The sequence below is a fragment of the Dendropsophus ebraccatus genome, chromosome 9 (assembly GCF_027789765.1).
Source record: "Dendropsophus ebraccatus isolate aDenEbr1 chromosome 9, aDenEbr1.pat, whole genome shotgun sequence".
In the NCBI taxonomy this organism is placed as follows: domain Eukaryota; kingdom Metazoa; phylum Chordata; class Amphibia; order Anura; family Hylidae; genus Dendropsophus; species Dendropsophus ebraccatus.
This window is the reverse complement of record NC_091462.1, coordinates 8,456,686-8,484,115: the sequence shown is the minus strand read 5'-3', so window position 1 is coordinate 8,484,115 and position 27,430 is coordinate 8,456,686. Positions and strand designations below refer to the sequence as shown.

General features: G+C 44.7%; 1 protein-coding gene across 2 annotated transcripts in view; it reads left to right on the top strand.

The window, feature by feature from the left end:
- Positions 1–930: 930 nt before the first annotated feature.
- The window catches only part of SLC15A2 (solute carrier family 15 member 2), a 51,152-nt gene continuing 24,652 nt past the window's right edge, over positions 931–27,430 (top strand). Inside the window, exons 1-3 of one of the 2 annotated variants that reach the window (XM_069982461.1) lie at positions 931–1,039; positions 21,342–21,403; positions 26,313–26,400. In XM_069982461.1, the coding sequence (XP_069838562.1) occupies positions 1,003–1,039; positions 21,342–21,403; positions 26,313–26,400 (187 nt within the window). In that variant the 5' untranslated portion in view covers positions 931–1,002. Of the gene's footprint in view, positions 1,040–21,283; positions 21,404–26,312; positions 26,401–27,430 lie in introns of those variants that run through there. The other variant, XM_069982460.1, reaches the window with a different exon arrangement.

Below are 27,430 nucleotides of genomic sequence, written 5' to 3'. Positions count from 1 at the left end.
GGGGCACAGAGAGGCCTAACTACTATATTGGGGGCACAGAGGAGCCTAACTACTTTATGGGGAAACAGAGGGGCCTTACTACTATATGGAGGGCACAGAGGGGCATAACTACTACATGGGGGCACAGAGCGGCCTAACCACTATAAGGGGAGGGACAGAGGGGCCTAATCACTATAAGGGGAGGGACAGAGGGGCCTAACCCCTATAAGGGGAGGGACAGAGGGGCCTAACCACTATATTGGGAGCCTGTCAGTTCTCTAAGGCCTCGCAGAAACGACCTCGAGACCTGGAAGGTTGGGAGAACAGAGTCCTGATGCTGAGGGTGTATAATCCACAGGGGACAGGCTGACAAGTGAATAAAATCTATTTTCTTGGCTCCGTAGACTCACAGAGGGGTCGGGGGACGAGCGTCAGGATCTGTCAGGCCCCAGGGCAGTGTGCAGCCCCGTGGCCCTGACAGGTCCCCTATAATGCCCTATCCACTTCAGTAGAGTAGCCAGTATAGGTCAGGAGCTCAGGATAATAGGTGTTGTGACATATACTGTGGCGTACTCATGGCGGACACATATTGGCTACGCCGTGGTATATGTTGGAATACTTCTCTGCCTGATGTGAACCCGTGAATCAGTCACAGTAGTGGATGTGTACGCGGCCTGAGGTGCTGTATCCAGTGTGATCACATGACAGACGCTATGTATCCGTACAATGTGTCTCTTCATCCTCCCGGCAGATCTCACGAGGTTCCTCCAGGATCTTGTGATCTCGTCTCCAAGAAACATCTCCCAGACCTTGTGTGTGATCTCGGCCCGGTCCAAAGGTTCCTGATAATTCCTCCTCACGTCTCATCCCTTAATGAGTGAACACCTCCCGGGATGTGATTGGCGGCCGGGCCGTAGGGCAGGACTCGGGCCGTGAATCATTCACCACCATTTGGAAGCAGAAAAGTGTGAAGATCGGAGGGGTCCGAGCTCAGACTGCCAGGAGAACGTCCAGGATCCGACCATGGGAGAAGGAGGCAAAGCCGACAACATGTCCTCAGGTAGAGCCCCCCCCCCCCCCCCCCCGCCTCCTCTCCGGGGGTGACAGGGTCAGGGTGCCGATCGGGGCAATTCAGAAATATTAATGGGTTGGAGATTTTGTTGGGGCTGAAGGAACTGGTGCAGATTATCACTATGGTGGTTACTATGGCGGCAGGTGATGTCACACGGTATATGGTGATGTCACACGGTATATGGTGATGTCACACTGTATATAATGATCTCACTGTATATGATGATGTCACACTGTATATGGTGATGTCACACTGTATATGATGATGTCACTGTATATGGTGATGTCACACTATATATGATGATGTCACACGGTATATGGTGATGTCACACTATATATGATGATGTCACTGTATATGATAATGTCACACTGTATATGGTGATGTCACACGGTATATGGTGATGTCACTGTATATGATGATCTCACTGTATATGATGATGTCACATGGTATATGGTGATGTCACACTATATATGATGATGTCACTGTATATGATAATGTCACACTGTATATGGTGATGTCACACTGTATATGATGATGTCACACTGTATATGATGATGTCACACGGTATATGGTGATGTCACACTGTATATGATGATGTCACTGTATATGGTGATGTCACACTGTATATGATGATGTCACTGTATATGGTGATGTCACACTATATATGATGATGTCACTGTATATGATGTCACACTGTATATGATGATGTCACACGGTATATGGTGATGTCACACTGTATATGATGATGTCACTGTATATGATGATGTCACTGTATATGATGATGTCACATGGTATATGGTGATGTCACACTATATATGATGATGTCACTGTATATGATGTCACACTGTATATGGTGATGTCACACTGTATATGATGTCACATGGTATATGGTGATGTCACACTGTATATGATGATGTCACACTGTATATGATGATGTCACTGTATATGGTGATGTCACACTGTATATGATGATGTCACTGTATATGGTGATGTCACACTGTATATGATGATGTCACATGGTATATGGTGATGTCACACTGTATATGGTGATGTCACACTGTATATGATGATGTCACTGTATATGGTGATGTCACACTGTATATGATGATGTCACATGGTATATGGTGATGTCACACTGTATATGGTGATGTCACACTGTATATGATGATGTCACTGTATATGGTGATGTCACACTGTATATGATGATGTCACTGTATAGGGTGATGTCACACTGTATATGATGATGTCACTGTATATGGTGATGTCACACTGTATATGATGATGTCACTGTATAGGGTGATGTCACACTGTATATGGTGATGTCACACTGTATATGGTGATGTCACACTGTATAGGGTGATGTCACACTGTATATGGTGATGTCACACTGTATATGATGATGTCACTGTATATGATGATGTCACTGTATATGGTGATGTCACACTGTATATGATGATGTCACTGTATAGGGTATAGGTGCTTGTTTACCAGGGAGGACTTGTTATGTGATTTGGTTTGTGTATATCTATCTAGACTTACAAATATATGTACATATGCAAAGACTGGTAACTCCTTTTGTTATGTATTCGGTTTGGACAACTGTCCGCTTGCTACATGATTATTGATTTACAAGTCCCATTTCCATTGTAGTGGGTATTTCCCTACCTGGTATAATGTATGTAGCTCCAGGGATTGTGGGGGCACATATGTTAGTTGTGTGGTGTCCTTTGGCCACCATTTTAATTGTTTTAATTGTTGTTTCTGTTGCTAGTGTACTAATAAACAATTTCATATGTTAATATTACTGGGTGTGCAACTTTATACAGCTGTGTCGCTTTTTCTCTGTTTGGTTTGATATTTATAATTAGGACCAGCTGTTAACACCCCATTAGAACGACGCCATTTATCTCAGCTGTGCCCACCATTATTACATAGATTGTGAATGGTATATGGTGATGTCACACTGTATATGATGATGTCACACTGTATATGGTGATGTCACGTGGTATATGGTGATGTCACACTGTATATGGTGATGTCACACTGTATATGGTGATGTCACACTGTATATGGTGGTGTCACTGTATATGGTGATGTCACACTGTATATGATGATGTCACATGGTATATGGTGATGTCACACTGTATATGGTGATGTCACACTGTATATGATGATGTCACGTGGTATATGGTGATGTCACACTGTATATGATAATAGACATTTACAACACAAGCATCTAACATCTCCTGCTCCCAGTTCTGCTGTCACTGGGGGTTGTGGGCTCCACTGGGGTCCCCATGCATCTCACTGTTTAAATGGATTATCAAGCTAATTTCTTGCAAAAACAGTGCCACCCCTGTCCTAAGGTTGTATGCGGTATTACAATTCACCTCCATTCACTTCAATGGATCTGAGCTGCAAACCCCCCACACCCAAACTGAGGACAGGAGAGGCGCTGTTTTTGTAAAATGAGCCGCCATGTTTTTCTGATAGAGGGGACTGTGTGACCGTCCTGTTATCAGTGACAGATGTAGCAGAGCTGAATCAGTCATGTAGCAGTTTCTATTGTGCCCAGATCCTGTGTTTGCTCGGTTTGGATGGGTCACCCAGCTTTCCCAGAATCAGACAGCATATAGATGACCTATCAGGAGGCGGCTGATACCAGATAACAATAGACCCCAGACGTGCTGCTGCTGGGCACTGTACTATCTATCTGGCGCTGTACAATGTAATTACCACGTTACTTTATCACAGTGAAACAAGGGCCAATCCTAATGGACGGGACTCCCGCTGCCAAGAGCTGCAGCCGCGCCCGCTGCCAAGAAAGTGTCTGATTATCGGGGCACCTGGAGCCGCGTCCTGCTCATCCCTTATACCCACACTACACTCACTGTGCTCAGACTATTAACCCTTATAATATCCAAACATCTCCCCGATCCACCCTGAGGAAGACGACTCTCCAGTCAGTACAAGTCTTATCTGGTCCCGGGAAAGTTTGGTGGCTGCTATCATAGAGTATATACAGGGTTGTATGCCCATGGGCCTTCAAAAGACCAAACTTATCCGTCGTATATGGGGGGATCACAGTACATGGATGCTCTGCAGTGGAGCGTGCACGTATATAAGAGAGATCACAGTACATGGATGCTCTGCAGCGGAGCGTGCACGTATATAAGAGAGATGACAGAACATGGATGCTCTGCAGTGGAGCGTGCACGTATATGGGGGGATCACAGTACAAGGATGCTCTGCAGTGGAGTGTGCACGTATATGGGGGAGATGACAGTACATGGATGCTCTGCAGTGGAGCGTGCACGTATATGGGGGATCACAGTATATGGATGCTCTGCAGCGGAGCGTGCACGTATATAAGAGAGATCACAGTACATGGATGCTCTGCAGTGGAGCATGCACGTATATAAGAGATCACAGTACATGGATGCTCTGCAGTGGAGCGTGCACGTATATGGGGGATCACAGTATATGGATGCTCTGCAGCGGAGCGTGCACGTATATAAGAGAGATGACAGAACATGGATGCTCTGCAGTGGAGCGTGCACGTATATAAGAGAGATGACAGAACATGGATGCTCTGCAGTGGAGCGTGCACGTATATGGGGGAGATGACAGTACATGGATGCTCTGCAGTGGAGCGTGCACGTATATAAGAGAGATGACAGTACATGGATGCTCTGCAGTGGAGCGTGCACGTATATGGGGGGATCACAGTACAAGGATGCTCTGCAGTGGAGCGTGCACGTATATAAGAGAGATCACAGTACATGGATGCTCTGCAGTGGAGCATGCACGTATATAAGAGATCACAGTACATGGATGCTCTGCAGTGGAGCGTGCACGTATATGGGGGATCACAGTATATGGATGCTCTGCAGCGGAGCGTGCACGTATATAAGAGAGATGACAGAACATGGATGCTCTGCAGTGGAGCGTGCACGTATATAAGAGAGATGACAGAACATGGATGCTCTGCAGTGGAGCGTGCACGTATATGGGGGAGATCACAGTACAAGGATGCTCTGCAGCTGAGCGTGCACGTATATAAGAGAGATGACAGAACATGGATGCTCTGCAGTGGAGCGTGCACGTATATAAGAGAGATGACAGAACATGGATGCTCTGCAGTGGAGCGTGCACGTATATGGGGGAGATCACAGTACATGGATGCTCTGCAGTGGAGTGTGCACGTATATGGGGGAGATGACAGTACATGGATGCTCTGCAGTGGAGCGTATGTGTATATATGGGGGAGATGACAGTACATGGATGCTCTGCAGTGGAGCGTGCACGTATATGGGGGAGATCACAGTACATGGATGCTCTGCAGCGGAGCGTGCACGTATATAAGAGAGATCACAGTACATGGATGCTCTGCAGTGGGGTGTGCACGTATATGGGGGAGATGACAGTACATGGATGCTCTGCAGTGGAGCGTGCACGTATATGGGGGAGATGACAGTACATGGATGCTCTGCAGTGGAGCGTGCATGTATATGGGGGAGATGACAGTACATGGATGCTCTGCAGTGGAGCGTGCATGTATATGGGGGAGATGACAGTACATGGATGCTCTGCAGTGGAGTGTGCACGTATATGGGGGAGATGACAGTACATGGATGCTCTGCAGTGGAGCGTGCACGTATATGGGGGAGATGACAGTACATGGATGCTCTGCAGTGGAGCGTGCACGTATATGGGGGAGATGACAGTACATGGATGCTCTGCAGTAGAGCGTGCACGTGTATGGGGGAGATGACAGTACATGGATGCTCTGCAGTGGAGCGTGCATGTATATGGGGGAGATGACAGTACATGGATGCTCTGCAGTGGAGCGTATGTGTATATATGGGGGAGATGACAGTACATGGATGCTCTGCAGTGGAGCGTATGTGTATATATGGGGGAGATGACAGTACATGGATGCTCTGCAGTGGAGCGTGTACATATATAAGAGAGATGACAGTACATGGATGCTCTGCAGTGGAGCGTATGTGTATATATGGGGGAGATGACAGTACATGGATGCTCTGCAGTGGAGCGTATGTGTATATATGGGGGAGATGACAGTACATGGATGCTCTGCAGTGGAGCGTGCACGTATATGGGGGAGATGACAGTACATGGATGCTCTGCAGTGGAGCGTGCACGTATATGGGGGAGATGACAGTACATGGATGCTCTGCAGTGGAGCGTGCATGTATATGGGGGAGATGACAGTACATGGATGCTCTGCAGTGGAGCGTGCACGTATATGGGGGAGATGACAGTACATGGATGCTCTGCAGTGGAGCGTGCACGTATATGGGGGAGATGACAGTACATGGATGCTCTGCAGCGCAGCATGCACGTATATAAGAGAGATGACAGTACATGGATGCTCTGCAGTGGAGCGTGCACGTATATAAGAGAGATGACAGTACATGGATGCTCTGCAGTGGAGCGTGCACGTATATGGGGGAGATGACAGTACATGGATGCTCTGCAGTGGAGCGTGCACGTATATGAGAGATCACAGTACATGGATGCTCTGCAGTGGAGCGTGCACGTATATGGGGGAGATCACAGTACATGGATGCTCTGCAGTGGAGCGTGCACGTATATAAGAGAGATGACAGTACATGGATGCTCTGCAGTGGAGCGTGCATGTATATGGGGGAGATGACAGTACATGGATGCTCTGCAGTGGAGCGTGCACGTATATAAGAGAGATCACAGTACATGGATGCTCTGCAGCGGAGCGTGCACGTATATGGGGGAGATGACAGTACATGGATGCTCTGCAGTGGAGCGTGCATGTATATGGGGGAGATGACAGTACATGGATGCTCTGCAGTGGAGCGTGCACGTATATAAGAGAGATGACAGTACATGGATGCTCTGCAGTGGAGCGTGCACGTATATAAGAGAGATGACAGTACATGGATGCTCTGCAGTGGAGCGTGCACGTATATGGAGAGATGACAGTACATGGATGCTCTGCAGTGGAGCGTGCATGTATATGGGGGAGATGACAGTACATGGATGCTCTGCAGTGGAGCGTGCATGTATATGGGGGAGATGACAGTACATGGATGCTCTGCAGTGGAGCGTGCACGTATATAAGAGAGATGACAGTACATGGATGCTCTGCAGTGGAGCGTGCACGTATATAAGAGAGATGACAGTACATGGATGCTCTGCAGTGGAGCGTGCACGTATATGGGGAGATGACAGTACATGGATGCTCTGCAGTGGAGCGTGCATGTATATGGGGGAGATGACAGTACATGGATGCTCTGCAGTGGAGCGTGCATGTATATGGGGGAGATGACAGTACATGGATGCTCTGCAGTGGAGCGTGCATGTATATGGGGGAGATGACAGTACATGGATGCTCTGCAGTGGAGCGTGCATGTATATGGGGGAGATGACAGTACATGGATGCTCTGCAGTGGAGCGTGCATGTATATGGGGGAGATGACAGTACATGGATGCTCTGCAGTGGAGCGTATGTGTATATATGGGGGAGATGACAGTACATGGATGCTCTGCAGTGGAGCGTATGTGTATATATGGGGGAGATGACAGTACATGGATGCTCTGCAGTGGAGCGTGCATGTATATGGGGGAGATGACAGTGGGGGAGATGACAGTACATGGATGCTCTGCAGTGGAGCGTATGTGTATATATGGGGGAGATGACAGTACATGGATGCTCTGCAGTGGAGCGTGCATGTATATGGGGGAGATGACAGTGGGGGAGATGACAGTACATGGATGCTCTGCAGTGGAGCGTATGTGTATATATGGGGGAGATGATAGTACATGGATGCTCTGCAGTGGAGCGTGTACATGACACAGCTGTAAGCTATTTATCCTGTACGGCTTCAGTGCTGTCCGCTGAAGATGACAGCTCAGATGACGCTGGGATCTGCTGCTCCTGATAATAACAACATGACTGGGGATAAGGGAGCGTTCACATCATCCTGTTCTCACACGCAGTTTTGACGCCATTGGAGCTGATTTACCAACGTGTTGAGGTTTTTGTTTATTTTCCCTCGGTTTAGTCTTCTGAAATATTAACTAGAGATGTGCGACACAATTTTCCCAAATACCCAACAAATCCAGAATTTTTTTCTAAAAGTGGGCGTGTCCTTTATTACCCGCCGCAACCCACATAATAAGCAATGCTTCAGTGCTATAGGATGGTCGCCTTCAGTTTTGTCCTGTGAAGTCCTTCCCGCCTTGTTAGTAAATGAGGCCCTATAAGTTTCAGTCTTTCCTTAAACTTCCATCACTTTTCTTCTACTTTCAGGGTGCGTGCACACTACGGAATTCCCACGTATAACCTGCTGCGTATTCCCTCGCTCGTACCCCCACACGGCGGGGATTGACATGTCACTTTTTTCGGCCGTATGCAGAATCCGCCCGTGCATACAATAGTGTCTATGGCACAGATGGAGATGCGCGCCGCCGCGTGGGGGTGCGAGCGACGGAATACGCAGCGGGTTATACGTGGGAATTCCGTAGTGTGCGCGCACCCTCACACAGTGACGTTTATCCATCACACCTCCGCCATTTATGATCCATTCCTGGTTGGGGCTGGTTGTGTAACTTGCTGGATTTGGTGGTTTTCGCCTTTCCGACCATCTCCAGCGACCTTTCACCTCCAGCGACCTTCCATATAAAGAAAGTCACAGGCCCACCTGCATCTGGATCAGGGATGGGGGAACCCTCCACCCCTTGCAGAACTACAATTCCCATCATAGCCAAGGGAATTGTAGTTTAGTAGCTGCCGGAGGGATGAAGGTTCCCCGTCCCTGATCTCGGGGGTCCGTGGATGTGTCTGGGACAGTAAACCACCAGCATGCGGCTCACTGGGAGAAGACACATTGGATCATGCCCCCGAGGACAGGGGACCCCATTGACGTCTATGGGGCTTCGAGGTGGTGTTGGACTGGACCCCATTCCCTCAGGCTGCAGTTCTCCATCATCCTCCATCCCCATAAGTACAGGCAGTAGAATCCATCAGATTATTGGCTGATGTGAGGCGGAGGGGGCGATGTACACGGCCGCTTTATGGGGTGATAACAGGTTTATATCCGCCGCCGATCTCCCGTCCTCGTACAGAACAGCTTAATGGTCGGTCAATTCCTGCTTTACGACCTGATAAACTGCAGATTATAGATTATCCTATATACTCGCTCCATGAACTGTTATTATAGCCTGACAGGAGAATGATGGCGCCGTCAATAACACTGCACCGAGGAGGACCGACCGCCAGCGGGGGAGGGGGCCCTGAGATGAAGGGGGTAGGGGGTCCTGGGGGGAGGATGAGACCACCAATCTGAGGGGAGACAGGGGGAGAGGGTAAGGGGTCCTGGGGGGAGGATGAGACCACCAATCTGAGGGGAGACAGGGGGAGAGGGTAAGGGGTCCTGGGGGGAGGATGAGACCGCCGATCTGAGGGGAAATGGGGAGTCCTGGGGGGAGGACAAGACCGCCAATCTGAGGGGAGACAGGGGGAAAGGGTAAGGGGTCCTGGGGGGAGGATGAGACCACCAATCTGAGAAGAGACAGGGGGAGAGGGTAAGGGGTCCTGGGGGGAGGATGAGACCGCCGATCTGAGGGGAAATGGGGGGTCCTGGGGGGAGGACAAGACCGCCAATCTGAGGGGAGACAGGGGGTAGGGGGTCCTGGAGGGAGGATGAGACCACCGATCTGAGGGGAAATGGGGGGTCCTGGGGGGAGGAACAGACCGCCGATCTGAGGGGAGACAGGGGGTAGGGGGTCCTGGAGGGAGGATGAGACCGCCGATCTGAGGGGAAATGGGGGGTCCTGGGGGGAAGAACAGACCGCCGATCTGAGGGGAGACAGGGGGTAGGGGGTCCTGGAGGGAGGATGAGACCGCCGATCTGAGGGGAAATGGGGGGTCCTGGGGGGAAGAACAGACCGCCGATCTGAGGGGAGACAGGGGGTAGGGGGTCCTGCGGGAGGATGAGACCACCGATCTGAAGATAGATGGGGGGGGGGGGGGCTGTTGGAAGAAGAAAGTCACTAACTGTACAATGAGACCAAATACTGAAACATTATAGAAACCTACAGATACAGAGACTGATAGATACAGAGACTGATAGAGAGATACAGAGACTGATAGAGAGATACAGAGACTGACAGAGAGATACAGAGACTGATAGAGAGATACAGAGACTGATAGATACAGAGACTGAAAGATACAGAGACTGATAGATACAGAGACTGATAGAGAGATACAGAGACTGATAGAGAGATACAGAGACTGATAGATACAGAGACTGATAGATACAGAGACTGATAGATACAGAGACTGATAGAGAGATACAGAGACTGACAGAGAGATACAGAGACTGATAGAGAGATACAGAGACTGATAGATACAGAGACTGATAGATACAGAGACTGATAGAGAGATACAGAGACTGATAGATACAGAGACTGATAGAGAGATACAGAGACTGATAGAGAGATACAGAGACTGATAGATACAGAGACTGATAGAGAGATACAGAGACTGACAGAGAGATACAGAGACTGATAGATACAGAGACTGATAGATACAGAGACTGATAGAGAGATACAGAGACTGATAGATACAGAGACTGATAGAGAGATACAGAGACTGATAGATACAGAGACTGATAGATACAGAGACTGATACAGAGACTGATAGATACAGAGACTAATAGATACAGAGAGTGATAGATACAGAGAGTGATACAGAGACTGATAGATACAGAGACTGATAGATACAGAGAGTGATACAGAGACTGATAGATACAGAGACTGATAGATACAGAGACTGATAGATACAGAGACTGATAGATACAGAGAGTGATACAGAGACTGATAGATACAGAGACTGATAGATACAGAGACTGATAGATACAGAGACTGATACAGAGACTGATAGATACAGAGACTGATAGATACAGAGACTGATAGATACAGAGACTGATAGATACAGAGACTGATAGATACAGAGACTGATAGATACAGAGAGTGATACAGAGACTGATAGATACAGAGACTGATAGATACAGAGAGTGATACAGAGACTGATAGATACAGAGACTGATAGATACAGAGAGTGATACAGAGACTGATAGCTACAGAGACTGATAGAGAGATACAGAGAGTGATAGATACAGAGAGTGATAGATACAGAGACTGATAGATACAGAGACTGATAGATACAGAGAGTGATACAGAGACTGATACAGAGACTGATACAGAGACTGATAGATACAGAGACTGATACAGAGAGTGATAGAGAGATACAGAGACTGATACAGAGACTGATAGATACAGAGACTGATACAGAGAGTGATAGAGAGATACAGAGACTGATAGATACAGAGACTGATAGAGAGATACAGAGACTGATAGATACAGAGACTGATAGATACAGGGAGTGATACAGAGACTGATAGAGAGATACAGAGAGTGATAGATACAGAGACTGATAGATACAGAGAGTGATAGAGAGGTACAGAGACTGATAGAGAGATACAGAGACTGATAGATACAGAGACTGATAGAGAGGCACAGAGACATCAATCAGGGCCGGTTCCATTTTTTTGTGGGCTTTTGTGGGACAGAGTCTTAGCGGGCCCCTCATCCATCCACACACTGTACACAATCACTTGACAACACTAACATACACAAACACACAATGACACACACATTACTGAAACATACACTTTATCACACACACACACACACACACACACATTACTGACTAAAAAACACATTACTGACACATACACTTAATGACACACACACACACACACACACACACACATTACTGACTGACACACACATTACTGACTGACACACACATACACACATTACTGACACACACATACAAACATTACTGAGTGAGACATGCACACACACATTACTGACTCACACACACACACACACACACATTACTGACTAACACACACACATTACTGACTGACACATGCACACACACACATTACTGACTAACACACACACATTACTGACTGACACATGCACACACACACATTACTGACACACACACACACACACCTTACTGACTGACACACACATCTTACTGACTGACACACACACACACACCTTACTGACACACATTTTACTGACTGAAACACACCTACATACATTACTTACTGACACACACACACATTACTGACTGACACACTCATACACTATTTACTGACTGACGCACACACGTTACTGATTGACACACACACCTTACTGATTGGCACACACACCTTACTGACTGACACACACACACACACCTTACCGACTGACACACACTTTACTGACTGAAACACACCTATTATATACATATACATTACATGTCCCTATTATATACATTACATGTCCCTATTGTATACATTACATGTCCCTATTGTATACATTATATGTCCCTATTATATACATTACATGTCCCTATTATATACATTACATGTCCCTATTATATACATATACATTACATGCCCCTATTATATACATATACATTATATGTCCCTATTATATACATTATATGTCCCTATTATATACATTACATGTTCCTATTATATACATTACATGTCCCTATTATATACATATACATTACATGTCCCTATTATATACATTACATGTCACTATTATATACATTATATGTCCCTATTATATACATTACATGTCCCTATTATATACATTACATGTCCCTATTATATACATTACATGTCCCTATTATATACATATACATTACATGCCCCTATTATATACATATACATTACATGTCCCTATTATATACATTACATGTCCCTATTATATACATTACATGTCCCTATTATATACATGACATGTCCCTATTATATACATTACATGTCCCTATTCTATACATATACATGACATGTCCCTATTATATACATATACATGACCTGTCCCTATTCTATACATATACATTACATGTCCCTATTATATACATTACATGTCCCTATAATATACATATACATTACATATCCCTATTATATACATTTACATTACATATCCCTATTATATACATATACATTACATGTCCCTATTATATACATTACACGTCCCTATTATATGCATTACGTGACCCTATTCTATACATATACATTACATGTCCCTATTATATACATTACATGTCCCTATTATATACATTACATGTCCCTATTATATACATTATATGTCCCTATTATATACATATACATTACATGCCCCTATTATATACATGACATGTCCCTATTATATACATGACATGTCCCTATTATATACATTACATGTCCCTATTATATACATATACATTAAATGTCCCTATTATATACATTATATGTCCCTATTATATACATTACATGTCCCTATTATATACATTATATGTCCCTATTATACACATTACATGTCCCTATTATATACATTACATGTCCCTATTATATACATTACATGTCCTTATTATATACATATACATTACATTTCCCTATTATATACATTACATGTCCCTATTATATACATATACATTACATTTCCCTATTATATACATTACATGTCCCTATTATATACATATACATTATATGTCCCTATTATATACATTACATGTCCCTATTATATACATTATAGGTCCCTATTATATACATTACATGTCCCTATTATATACATTACATGTCCCTATTATATACATGACATGTCCCTATTATATACATATACATTACATGTCCCTATTATATATATTATATGTCCCTATTATATACATTACATGTCCCTATTATACACATTACATGTCCCTATTATATACATTACATGTCCCTATTATATACATATACATTACATGTCCCTATTATATACATTACATGTCCCTATTATATACATTACACGTCCCTATTATATACATTATATGTCCCTATTATATACATATACATTACGTGACCCTATTCTATACATATACATTACATGTCCCTATTATATACATTACATGTCCCTATTATATACATTATATGTCCCTATTATATACATATACATTACATGTCCCTATTATATACATTACATGCCCCTATTATATACATTACATGTCCCTATTATATACATGACATGTCCCTATTATATACATTACATGTCCCTATTATATACGTATACATTACATGTCCCTATTATATATTACATGTCCCTATTATATACATTACATGTCCCTATTATATACATATACATTAAATGTCCCTATTATATACATTATATGTCCCTATTATATACATTACATGTCCCTATTATATACATTATATGTCCCTATTATACACATTACATGTCCCTATTATATACATTACATGTCCCTATTATATACATTATATGTCCCTATTATACACATTACATGTCCCTATTATATACATTATATGTCCCTATTATATACATTACATGTCCCTATTATATACATTATATGTCCCTATTATATACATTACATGTCCCTATTATATACATTACATGTCCCTATTATATACATGACATGTCCCTATTGTATACATATACATTACATGTCCCTATTATATACATTACATGTCCCTATTATAGACATTACATGTCCCTATTATATACATATACATTACATGTCCCTATTATATACATGACATGTCCCTATTATATACATTACATGTCCCTATTATAGACATTACATGTCCCTATTATATACATATACATTACATGTCCCTATTATATACATGACATGTCCCTATTATATACATTACATGTCCCTATTATATACATATACATTACATGTCCCTATTATATACATTACATGTCCCTATTATATACATATACATTACATGTCCCTATCATATACATTATATGTCCCTATTATATACATTATATGTCCCTATTATATACATTACATGTCCCAATTATATACATTACATGTCCCTATTATATACATTATATGTCCCTATTATATACATTACATGTCCCTATTATATACATGACATGTCCCTATTATATACATTATATGTCCCTATTATATACATTACATGTCCCTATTATATACATTACATGTCCCAATTATATACATTACATGTCCCTATTATATACGTATACATTACATGTCCCAATTATATACATTACATGTCCCTATTATATACATATACATTACATGTCCCTATTATATACATTACATGTCCCTATTATATACATATACATTACATGGCCCTATTATATACATGACATGTCCCTATTATATACATATACATTACATGTCCCTATTATATACATTATATGTCCCTATTATATACATATACATTACATGTCCCTATTATATATATTATATGTCCCTATTATATACATTACATGTCCCTATTATATACATTACATGTCCCTATTATATATATTATATGTCCCTATTATATACATTACATGTCCCTATTATATACATTACATGTCCCTATTATATATATTATATGTCCCTATTATATACATTACATGTCCCTATTATACACATTACATGTCCCTATTATATACATTACATGTCCCTATTATATACATTACATGTCCCTATTATACACATTACATGTCCCTATTATATACATTACATGTCCCTATTATATACATATACATTACATGTCCCTATTATATACATTACATGTCCCTATTATATACATATACATTACATGTCCCTATTATATACATTACATGTCCCTATTATATACATTACATGTCCCTATTATATACATTACATGTCCCTATTATATACATATACATTACATGTCCCTATTATATACATTACATGTCCCTATTATATACATTACATGTCCCAATTATATACATTACATGTCCCTATTATATACGTATACATTACATGTCCCAATTATATACATTACATGTCCCTATTATATACATATACATTACATGTCCCTATTATATACATTACATGTCCCTATTATATACATATACATTACATGGCCCTATTATATACATGACATGTCCCTATTATATACATATACATTACATGTCCCTATTATATACATTATATGTCCCTATTATATACATATACATTACATGTCCCTATTATATATATTATATGTCCCTATTATATACATTACATGTCCCTATTATATACATTACATGTCCCTATTATATACATTACATGTCCCTATTATATATATTATATGTCCCTATTATATACATTACATGTCCCTATTATACACATTACATGTCCCTATTATATACATTACATGTCCCTATTATATACATTACATGTCCCTATTATACACATTACATGTCCCTATTATATACATTACATGTCCCTATTATACACATTACATGTCCCTATTATATACATTACATGTCCCTATTATATACATTACATGTCCCTATTATATACATTACATGTCCCTATTATATACATATACATTACATGTCCCTATTATATATTACATGTCCCTATTATATACATTACATGTCCCTATTATATACATTATATGTCCCTATTATATACATTACATGTCCCTATTATACACATTACATGTCCCTATTATATACATTACATGTCCCTATTATATACATTACATGTCCCTATTATATACATTACATGTCCCTATTATATACATTACATGTCCCTATTATATACATATACATTACATGTCCCTATTATATACATTACATGTCCCTATTATATACATATACATTACATGTCCCTATTATATACATTACATGTCCCTATTATACACATTACATGTCCCTATTATATACATTACATGTCCCTATTATACACATTACATGTCCCTATTATATACATTACATGTCCCTATTATATACATATACATTACATGTCCCTATTATATACATTACATGTCCCTATTATATACATATACATTACATGTCCCTATTATATACATTACATGTCCCTATTATATACATATACATTACATGTCCCTATTATATACATTACATGTCCCTATTATACACATTACATGTCCCTATTATATACATTACATGTCCCTATTATACACATTACATGTCCCTATTATATACATTACATGTCCCTATTATATACATTACATGTCCCTATTATATACATTACATGTCCCTATTATATACATATACATTACATGTCCCTATTATATATTACATGTCCCTATTATATACATTACATGTCCCTATTCTATACATTATATGTCCCTATTATATACATTACATGTCCCTATTATACACATTACATGTCCCTATTATATACATTACATGTCCCTATTATATACATTACATGTCCCTATTATACACATTACATGTCCCTATTATATACATTACATGTCCCTATTATATACATATACATTACATGTCCCTATTATATACATTACATGTCCCTATTATATACATATACATTACATGTCCCTATTATATACATTACATGTCCCTATTATATACATTACATGTCCCTATTATACACATTACATGTCCCTATTATATACATTACATGTCCCTATTATATACATTACATGTCCCTATTATATACATTACATGTCCCTATTATATACATTACATGTCCCTATTATATACATTACATGTCCCTATTATGTACATATACATTACATGTCCCTATTATATACATTACATGTCCCTATTATATACATTACATGTCCCTATTATATACATGACATGTCCCTATTATATACATTACATGTCCCTATTATATACATATACATGTCCATATATATATATATATATATATATATATATATATATATATACGTCTATTAGTGATGCTTTGTGCCCTGGTATGAGGACGAGAGCCGCCATATTCTGGTGCCGCTGACCTTCTTTTATCTCTTATCCTCTGGAGATCTGCGGAATCTCAGCGCCAAATGTCACCCGACAATAAACCCCGATATTACAGGATATTATCTCTTAAAGGAGCCGCGCAATGATTCACTCCTCTATCATTTCTGGCGTGTTGCAATGTGACCCCAATACAACATGGGACGCTGTAAAGCCGCTATTCCACGGGGCGACTGAGAGGAGCAATCGAGCGCTGTCAGTGGTCGTGTGCTCCTTGTTCCCTGCTCGCTGCAACCGTTATTACACGCGCCGGCTGCGAGCAGGTGAGTGCGGAGGGGGGGGGGGGGGGGGGGGGGGAGGCGCTGCCCGGGTGATCGCTGGATTTTCCGGGCAGCCCATAGAGCATAGCTGTGGTCTGTTGCCGCCGCTCCTATTCCACGGAGCAGATCGCTGCTATCACAGTCATTTAGCTTTCAACATGCTTAAAGACAAACGTAGCATTGATCAGCTGACATCGTTCAAAGGGTGATTATCGGCCGTAACGGACGAATACGGTCAATAATTGTTCTGTGTGATAGGGCCTTAAATGTCGCCACGTGGCCAAATAGGAACATTTCCTTTTAGGAGAAATGTCTGATTCTGGAGAGACAGGGCGAGCGCTGTGTCTGGGAGATACATCCAGTGACCACCAGGGGGCGAGCATCCAATGGAGATTCATTCATAAAAAAAGAGAATACAGTGGTACTTTGGTTTAAGAGTAACTTGGTTTAAGAGCGTTTTGGTTTAAGAGCTCACAGTTTTTCAAAATTGTGACTTGGTTTAAGAGCATTGCTTTGGTTTAAGAGCTCCCTGTACTGGGTTGTAGGGCGAGTGGAGGAGGGGCATGGTCTGCATAGCGGGGTCTACAGCCCTGTACTCTGACCCAGGAAGTCTCCCTCACCTTCCAAATCCTAGCAGATCCACTTCAGGCTGGGGCTTACATCAAGGGACAGGACGGTGGAGGTAATCTCTCCATAGCTGTAACCCCTCTCTCCCTGGACAGAGAGCGCTGCATGTATGTGCCCACATCTGCCCTGCTCATTCCTTCATGCCCCCTGCAGTCTCTGTCCGCCCTTGTGTTTCCCATCCTCTCCATTACTGCACAGTAACTTATATATCACACATTCTGCTGTTTCTGAATCTTTGTTTCATCTGTTTTACGTGTTATTCAGAATAATAAATCATTATATTTGAGGTGTGGAACCAATTGTCTGCATTTCTATGATTTGTTATGGGAAAATTTGCTTTGGTTTAAGAGTGGATTTGGATTACAAGCGCCGTCCCGGAACGAATTATGCTCCTAATCCAAGGCAACACTGTATTTACTTCCAATAAAGTTAAAGGGACAGTAAATTCTAAGGAAAGAGGGAAATTATTTTAAGGAACAGCACAACCAAGTTACATCTAAGTTAGGGAGGTGACTGTAGGACAGGTATATACAATCTATTACTCTCTGGTATCAGCCATGTCAGGCTGGGGGGGGAGGTGACTGTAGGACAGGTATATACAATCTATTACTCTCTGGTATCAGCCATGTCAGACTGGGGGGGGGGGGGTGTAGGACAGGTATATACAATCTATTACTCTCTGGTATCAGCCATGTCAGGCTGGGGGGGGGGGGGGCAGGTGACTGTAGGACAGGTATATACAATCTATTACTCTCTGGTATCAGCCATGTCAGGCTGGGGAAGGGGGGGGGGTGACTGTAGGATAGGTATATACAATCTATTACTCTCTGGTATCATCCATGTCAGACTGGGGGGGGGGGTGACTGTAGGATAGGTATATACAATCTATTACTCTCTAGTATCAGCCATGTCAGGCTGGGGGGGGGGGGGTGACTGTAGGACAGGCATATACAATCTATTACTCTCTGGTATCAGCCATGTCAGGCTGGGGGGGGGGGGTGACTGTAGGACAGGTATATACAATCTATTACTCTCTGGTATCAGCCATGTCAGGCTGGGGAAGGGGGGGGGGTGACTGTAGGACAGGTATATACAATCTATTACTCTCTGGTATCAGCCATGTCAGGCTGGGGGGGGGGGGGTGACTGTAGGACAGGTATATACAATCTATTACTCTCTGGTATCAGCCATGTCAGGCTGGGGGGGGAGGTGACTGTAGGGCAGGTATATACAATCTATTACTCTCTGGTATCAGCCATGTCAGGCTGGGGAGGGGGGTGTATACAGGTATATACAATCTATTACTCTCTGGTATCAGCCATGTCAGGCTGGGGGGGGGGGCAGGTGACTGTAGGACAGGTATATACAATCTATTACTGTCTGGTATCAGCCATGTCAGGCTGGGGGGGGGGTGACTGTAGGGACAGGTATACACAATCTATTACTCTCTGGTATCAGCCATGTCAGGCTGGGGGGGGCAGGTGACTGTAGGACAGGTATATACAATCTATTACTCTCTGGTATCAGCCATGTCAGGCTGGGGAAGGGGGGGGGGGTGACTGTAGGATAGGTATATACAATCTATTACTCTCTGGTATCATCCATGTCAGACTGGGGGGGGGGGGGGGGGTGACTGTAGGATAGGTATATACAATCTATTACTCTCTAGTATCAGCCATGTCAGGCTGGGGGGGGAGGTGACTGTAGGGCAGGTATATACAATCTATTACTCTCTGGTATCAGCCATGTCAGGCTGGGTGAGGGGGGTGTATACAGGTATATACAATCTATTACTCTCTGGTATCAGCCATGTCAGGCTGGGGGGGGGGGGGGGGCAGGTGACTGTAGGACAGGTATATACAATCTATTACTGTCTGGTATCAGCCATGTCAGGCTGGGGGGGGGGGGTGACTGTAGGACAGGTATACACAATCTATTACTCTCTGGTATCAGCCATGTCAGGCTGGGGGGGGAGGTGACTGTAGGACAGGTATATACAATCTATTACTCTCTGGTATCAGCCATGTCAGGCTGGGGGGGGGGGGAGAGGTGACTGTAGGACAGGTATATACAATCTATTACTGTCTGGTATCAGCCATGTCAGGCTGGGGAGGGGGGGGAGGTGACTGTAGGACAGGTATATACAATCTATTACTCTCTGGTATCAGCCATGACAGGCTGGGGGGGGGGAGGTGACTGTAGGACAGGTATACACAATCTATTACTCTCTGGTATCAGCCATGTCAGGCGGGGGGGGGGGGGGGGAGGGGTGACTGTAGGACAGGTATATACAATCTATTACTCTCTGGTATCAGCCATGTCAGACTGGGGGGGGGAGGTGACTGTAGGACAGGTATATACAATCTATTACTCTCTGGTATCAGGAAGGGTTGAGCTTGTTCTGGGAGTCTGGTCAGGAAGGGTTAATAGTGGAGGATCCAGGAGGTGCTGCACCCAGCAGGACAGGAGGAGGAGCGGGTCAGGGAGACCTGGGGATGAGGACTGAGTGCAGCTCTGCAGAAAGATGTCGGTGCCCAGTGATGACCCATTTCTTGTTTCTCCCCCAGAAAAAAAGTCCGGAGTGAAGGGTTTCTTCAGCAAAGAGTCCATCCCCACCAAGAGAGTGCCGGTAAGTGAGTGTATGATACCCGGAGGGCATGAGGGGGTTAACCATCCTCACCCCTGGCTGTAGCCCTGAGGAGGTCACAGCATGTTTTCTGCTTTTCTTGTTTTTGGCAAGAACTGAGTATAATGGATTACAGGGATAAACCTCACAGGAAGTACAGCGGAGTATGTATAACTACTGAGAGTACGGCTTACTCTGTATCTACTACTCCTGAGGGTACCCTCATCACTGTATCTACTACTCCTGAGGGTACCCTCATCACTGTATCTACTACTCCTGAGAGTACCCTCATCACTGTATCTACTACTCCTGAGGGTACCCTCATCACTGTATCTACTACTCCTGAGGGTACCCTCATCACTGTATCTACTACTCCTGAGAGTACCCTCATCACTGTATCTACTACTCCTGAGGGTACCCTCATCACTGTATCTACTACTCCTGAGGGTACCCTCATCACTGTATCTACTACTCCTGAGAGTACCCTCATCACTGTATCTACTACTACTGAGAATACCCTCATCACTGTATCTACTACTCCTGAGAGTACCCTCATCACTTTATCCACTACTCCTGAGAGTACTCACATCACTGTATCTACTACTCCTGAGAGTACCCTCATCACTGTATCTACTACTACTGAGAGCACCCTCATCACTGTATCTACAACTCCTGACGGTACCCTCATCGCTGTATCCACTACTACTGAGAGTACGACTTACTTTGTATCTACTACTACTGAGAGCACCCTCATCACTGTATCTACTACTCCTGAGAGTACCCTCATCACTGTATCTACTACTCCTGAGTATACCCTCATCACTGTATCTACTATTCCTTATAGTTCTATCATCTCTGTATCTACGACTCCTAAGCGTACCCTGATCACTGTATCTACTACTCCTGAATATACCCTGATCACTGTATCTACTACTCCTGAATATACCCTGATCACTGTATCTACTACTCCTGAATATACCCTGATCACTGTATCTACTACTCCTGAGAGTACCCTCATCACTGTATCCACTACTCCTGAGAGTACCCTCATCACTGTATCCACTACTCCTGAGAGCACCCTCATCACTGTATCTACTACTCCTGAATATACCCTCATCACTGTATCTACTACTCCTGAGAGCACCCTCATCACTGTATCTACTACTCCTTATAGTTCTATCATCTCTGTATCTACGACTCCTAAGCGTACCCTGATCACTGTATCTACTACTCCTTATAGTTCTATCATCTCTGTATCTACGACTCCTAAGCGTACCCTGATCACTGTATCCACTACTCCTGAGAGTACCCTCATCACTGTATCCACTACTCCTGAGAGCACCCTCATCACTGTATCCACTACTCCTGAGAGCACCCTCATCACTGTATCCACTACTCCTGAATATACCCTCATCACTGTATCCACTACTCCTGAATATACCCTCATCACTGTATCCACTACTCCTGAATATACCCTCATCACTGTATCCACTACTCCTGAATATACCCTCATCACTGTATCCACCAGGGGCTTAGCTAGGGGTTCAGCCTAGGGGGGGCAAGTGAGGCTGAGTGGGCCCCCAACCAACGTTACCCATAGGGAACCCCAGCAGGTGACAAGGATTTTTTTGAATAATAAAGGGAATATTCTTCTACATTTCTTATAGTGAATAAGGATACAGAGCCGTGTAAGAGGCTTCTACATCTGGAATATAGAACCACAAAAAAAGTAAAAGGGCTTAACATTAGAAAAATATAGCTGCCTTCTTCCACAGACAGCACCACTCTTGTCCTCAGTTTGATTCTCCTGGTGGCTGCAACCTGTGGGTGACAACCATCAGCCCTGAAGTTCCAGCAATACATCTGTCTACAGCGGCAGGTATCGGAGGATTGTACTACTGTACTACAACTCCCAGCATACCCTGAGGGCTGCAGACTGTCAACCTGGAGCCCCCCTTCCTCGACCAAGTGCATGCTACTGGTATATATATATGGTATTACCAATAATACCAGTATACAAGGGGGAAATATCGCCACAACCACTACCATCACCACCATATTGTTACTGACTAAATCCTCTATACTAAATCCAATAAAACACAGTACCAGATTACAAGTAACAAATAACACCACTACTTACTGACTAATACCAGCACATACCGACTAATACCAGCACATACCGACTAATACCAGCACATACCGACTAATACCAGCACATACCGACTAATACCAGCACATACCGACTAATACCAGCACATACCGACTAATACCAGCACATACCGACTAATACCAGCACATACCGACTAATACCAGCACATACTGACTAATACCAGCACATACCGACTAATACCAGCACATACCGACTAATACCAGCACATACCGACTAATACCAGCACATACCGACTAATACCAGCACATACCGACTAATACCAGCACATACCGACTAATACCACCACATACCGACTAATACCAGCACATACTGACTAACACCACTGCTGCAACTGAATAATCCACTGTACACAGAGCAATATCACCTCTTCAAGTCATTTAGCAGTAGCCCCAGCTCTACACAGGCTCTACACACCATATACATTACAGTGCAGATATATTTAGTGACTCACATGGGACGTCTTCTCTGATCGGAGTTCTTCCCTTTTCATCTTCTTCTCCATCTGCCCTGGGCCGTTATGAGAACGTCTGAGCCACGAATCCACAGAATCTGCCAGACAGACATATTAGGCTCCACACTCTGGCACCATCCTCATCTCTCTACACACTGCACATCTGTATTGGCCCCTTTACACCCTTGTTTAGTGGGTAGGCTGACTCTTATAGATGGCTCCCCCCTGTATTGCCCCCTTATAGATGCCCCCCCTGTATTACCCCCTTATAGATGGCTACCCCTGTATCCCCCCCCCCCTTATAGATGGCTCCCCTCCCCTGTATCCCCCCCTTATAGATGGCTTCCCTCCCCTGTATCCCCCCCTTATAGATGGCTCCTCCTGTATTCCCCCCTTATAGATGGCTCCTCCTGTATTCCCCCCTTATAGATGGCTCCCCCCCCCCCCTGTATCCCCCCCTTATAGATGGCTTCCCTCCCCTGTATTCCCCCCTTATAGATGGCTTCCCCCCCCCTGTATTCCCCCCTTATAGATGGCTTCCCTCCCCTGTATTCCCCCTTATAGATGGCTCCCCCCCTGTATCCCCCCCCTTATAGATGGCTCCTCCCCTGTATCCCCCCCCCCTTATAGATGGCTCCCCTCCCCTGTATCCCTCCCTTATAGATGGCTCCCCCCCTGTATCCCCCCTTATAGATGGCTCCCCTCCCCTGTATCCCTCCCTTATAGATGGCTCCCCCCCTGTATCCCCCCTTATAGATGGCTTCCCTCCCCTGTATTCCCCCCTTGTAGATGGCTCCCCCCCTGTATCCCTCCCTTATAGATGGCTCCCCCCCTGTATCCCTCCCTTATAGATGGCTCCCCCCTGTATCCCTCCCTTATAGATGGCTCCCCCCCTGTATCCCCCCTTATAGATGGCTCCCCTCCCCTGTATCCCTCCCTTATAGATGGCTCCCCCCCTGTATCCCCCCTTATAGATGGCTCCCCCCTGTATCCCCCCTTATAGATGGCTCCCCTCCCCTGTATCCCTCCCTATAGATGGCTCCCCCCCTGTATCCCCCCTTATAGATGGCTCCCCTCTCCCCCTCCCTTATAGATGGCTCCCCCCCTGTATCCCCCCTTATAGATGGCTTCCCTCCCCTGTATTCCCCCTTATAGATGGCTCCCCTCCCCTGTATTCCCCCCTTGTAGATGGCTCCCCCCCTGTATCCCCCCTTATAGTTTGCCCCCTGCACAGCAGATTAAAAAAAACAAACACACAACTCACCTAACAAGCGCTCCCCCGTCGCTGCTGTCCTCTCTTCTGCCCCCAGCTGATGCGTCCCTCCCTGGGGGATTCCCGGGCAGCGCACACATCCGGAAGCTGAGTGTGCGCCCAGGCCGGGATTTCCGGTACAGGAAGTCCCAGCGACGCGCACTAAGGTTCCTGATACGTGCGCTCCCTGGGAATCCCCCAGGGAGCGACGCATCAGACAGGGGCAAGATTGCCTCTTGCGGCCGCAAGCAAGACCGTGCTTGCGGTCGCAAGAGAGGCATAAAGGAGGGGGTGGGCTCGGCGGTTCGGGGGGCGTGTGCGGATGCGGAGAGCAGCCTCTTGTGGCTGGAGGCATAACGCTGCCTCCGGCCACAAGAATGATTGACACAGCCAGGAGCCAATGGCTCCTGATGCTGTGTCAATCACATCCTGGCCCAGTCGGAACTGTATGCGATCATTAGGAGTGCGAGCGCATACAGTTCCGGCCACTACTGACGTGTTAATGCTGTCTGCAAAAGCAATAGCTTTTGCAGACAGCATTAACTGTCTAAGACCTCAGTGGGCCCCTGTCTGAGTGGGCCCGGGGGCGACCGCCCCCCTTGCCCCCCACCAAATTTCGCTACTGGTATCCACTACTCCTGAATATACCCTCATCACTGTATCCACTACTCCTGAGAGAACCCTCATCACTGTATCTACTACTCCTGAGAGAACCCTCATCACTGTATCTACTACTCCTGAGAGTACCCTCATCACTGTATCCACTACTCCTGAGAGTACTCACATCACTGTATCTACTACTCCTGAGAGCACCCTCATCACTGTATCCACTACTACTGAGAGTACCCTCATCACTGTATCTACTACTCCTGAGAGAACCCTCATCACTGTATCCACTACTCCTGATAGTTCTCTCATCTCTATATCCACTCTTCCAGGGTGTATATACTGTAGACGGCCCCCTCCCCGGTGTGCTGGTTGGTGGGGTCGCCCGCACATGGTACCCTCTTAGGGTAATTTGTTTCTTGCTCTTTTGCAGACATTATGTGGAACCAACTACCCCCTGAGTATAATGTTCATCATCGTCAACGAATTCTGCGAACGATTCTCGTTTTATGGCATGAAAGGTGAGTGACTGCACCCTCGGTCAAACATGGACCCCCAGCTGCCCCTGGTATAACATGGGCCCCTCATACCCCCAGCTGCCCCCGGTATAACATGGGCCCCTCATACCCCCAGCTGCCCCTGGTATAACATGGGCCCCTCATACCCCCAGCTGCCCCCGGTATAACATGGGCCCCTCATACCCCCAGCTGCCCCTGGTATACCATGGGCCCCTCATACCCCCAGCTGCCCCCGGTATAACATGGGCCCCTCATACCCCCAGTATAACATGGGCCCCTCATACCCCCAGCTGCCCCCGGTATAACATGGGCCCCTCATACCCCCAGCTGCCCCTGGTATACCATGGGCCCCTCATACCCCCAGCTGCCCCCGGTATAACATGGGCCCCTCATACCCCCAGTATAACATGGGCCCCTCATACCCCCAGCTGCCCCCCGGTATAACATGGGCCCCTCCTGCCCCTGGTATAACACGGGCCCCTCATACCCCCAGTATAACAAGGGCCCCTCATACCTCCAGCTACCCCCACTATATCACGGGCCCCTCATGCCCCCCAGTATAACACGGGCCTCTTATACCCCCAGCTGCCCCCACTATACCATGAGCCCCTCATGCCCCCTGCTGCCCCCGGGGCCCCACAGCATTGCACCCAGGTCATGGGACGGGGCAGACGTCTGTAGAGTCCAAAGTACCAGGAATGAGACGATGTTATCGGCACCATCCACAGTCCTGACCTCGGATCTTTATCTTTTATTCAGTCTTTATTGGCCATAAAAACAATGACGCTGATGATAGAACATTCCAGATAAACCTCAGGGCCCTGAACATGTGACCTATTTACAGCACACAGGTATAGGGGGGCACCGACCCACCAGATCTGCCATGATAACATCATTGCGTATGGCTCCATCCTCATAGTCACTCCCCACTCTGACCACTAGGGGGCAACTGAGAAAACTTTGCACAAAGTAGTTAAAACTTCCTAGGAAACGGTGGTCCCCCCCCCTCCCCCCCGCAGGTCTCTCGGGTGTC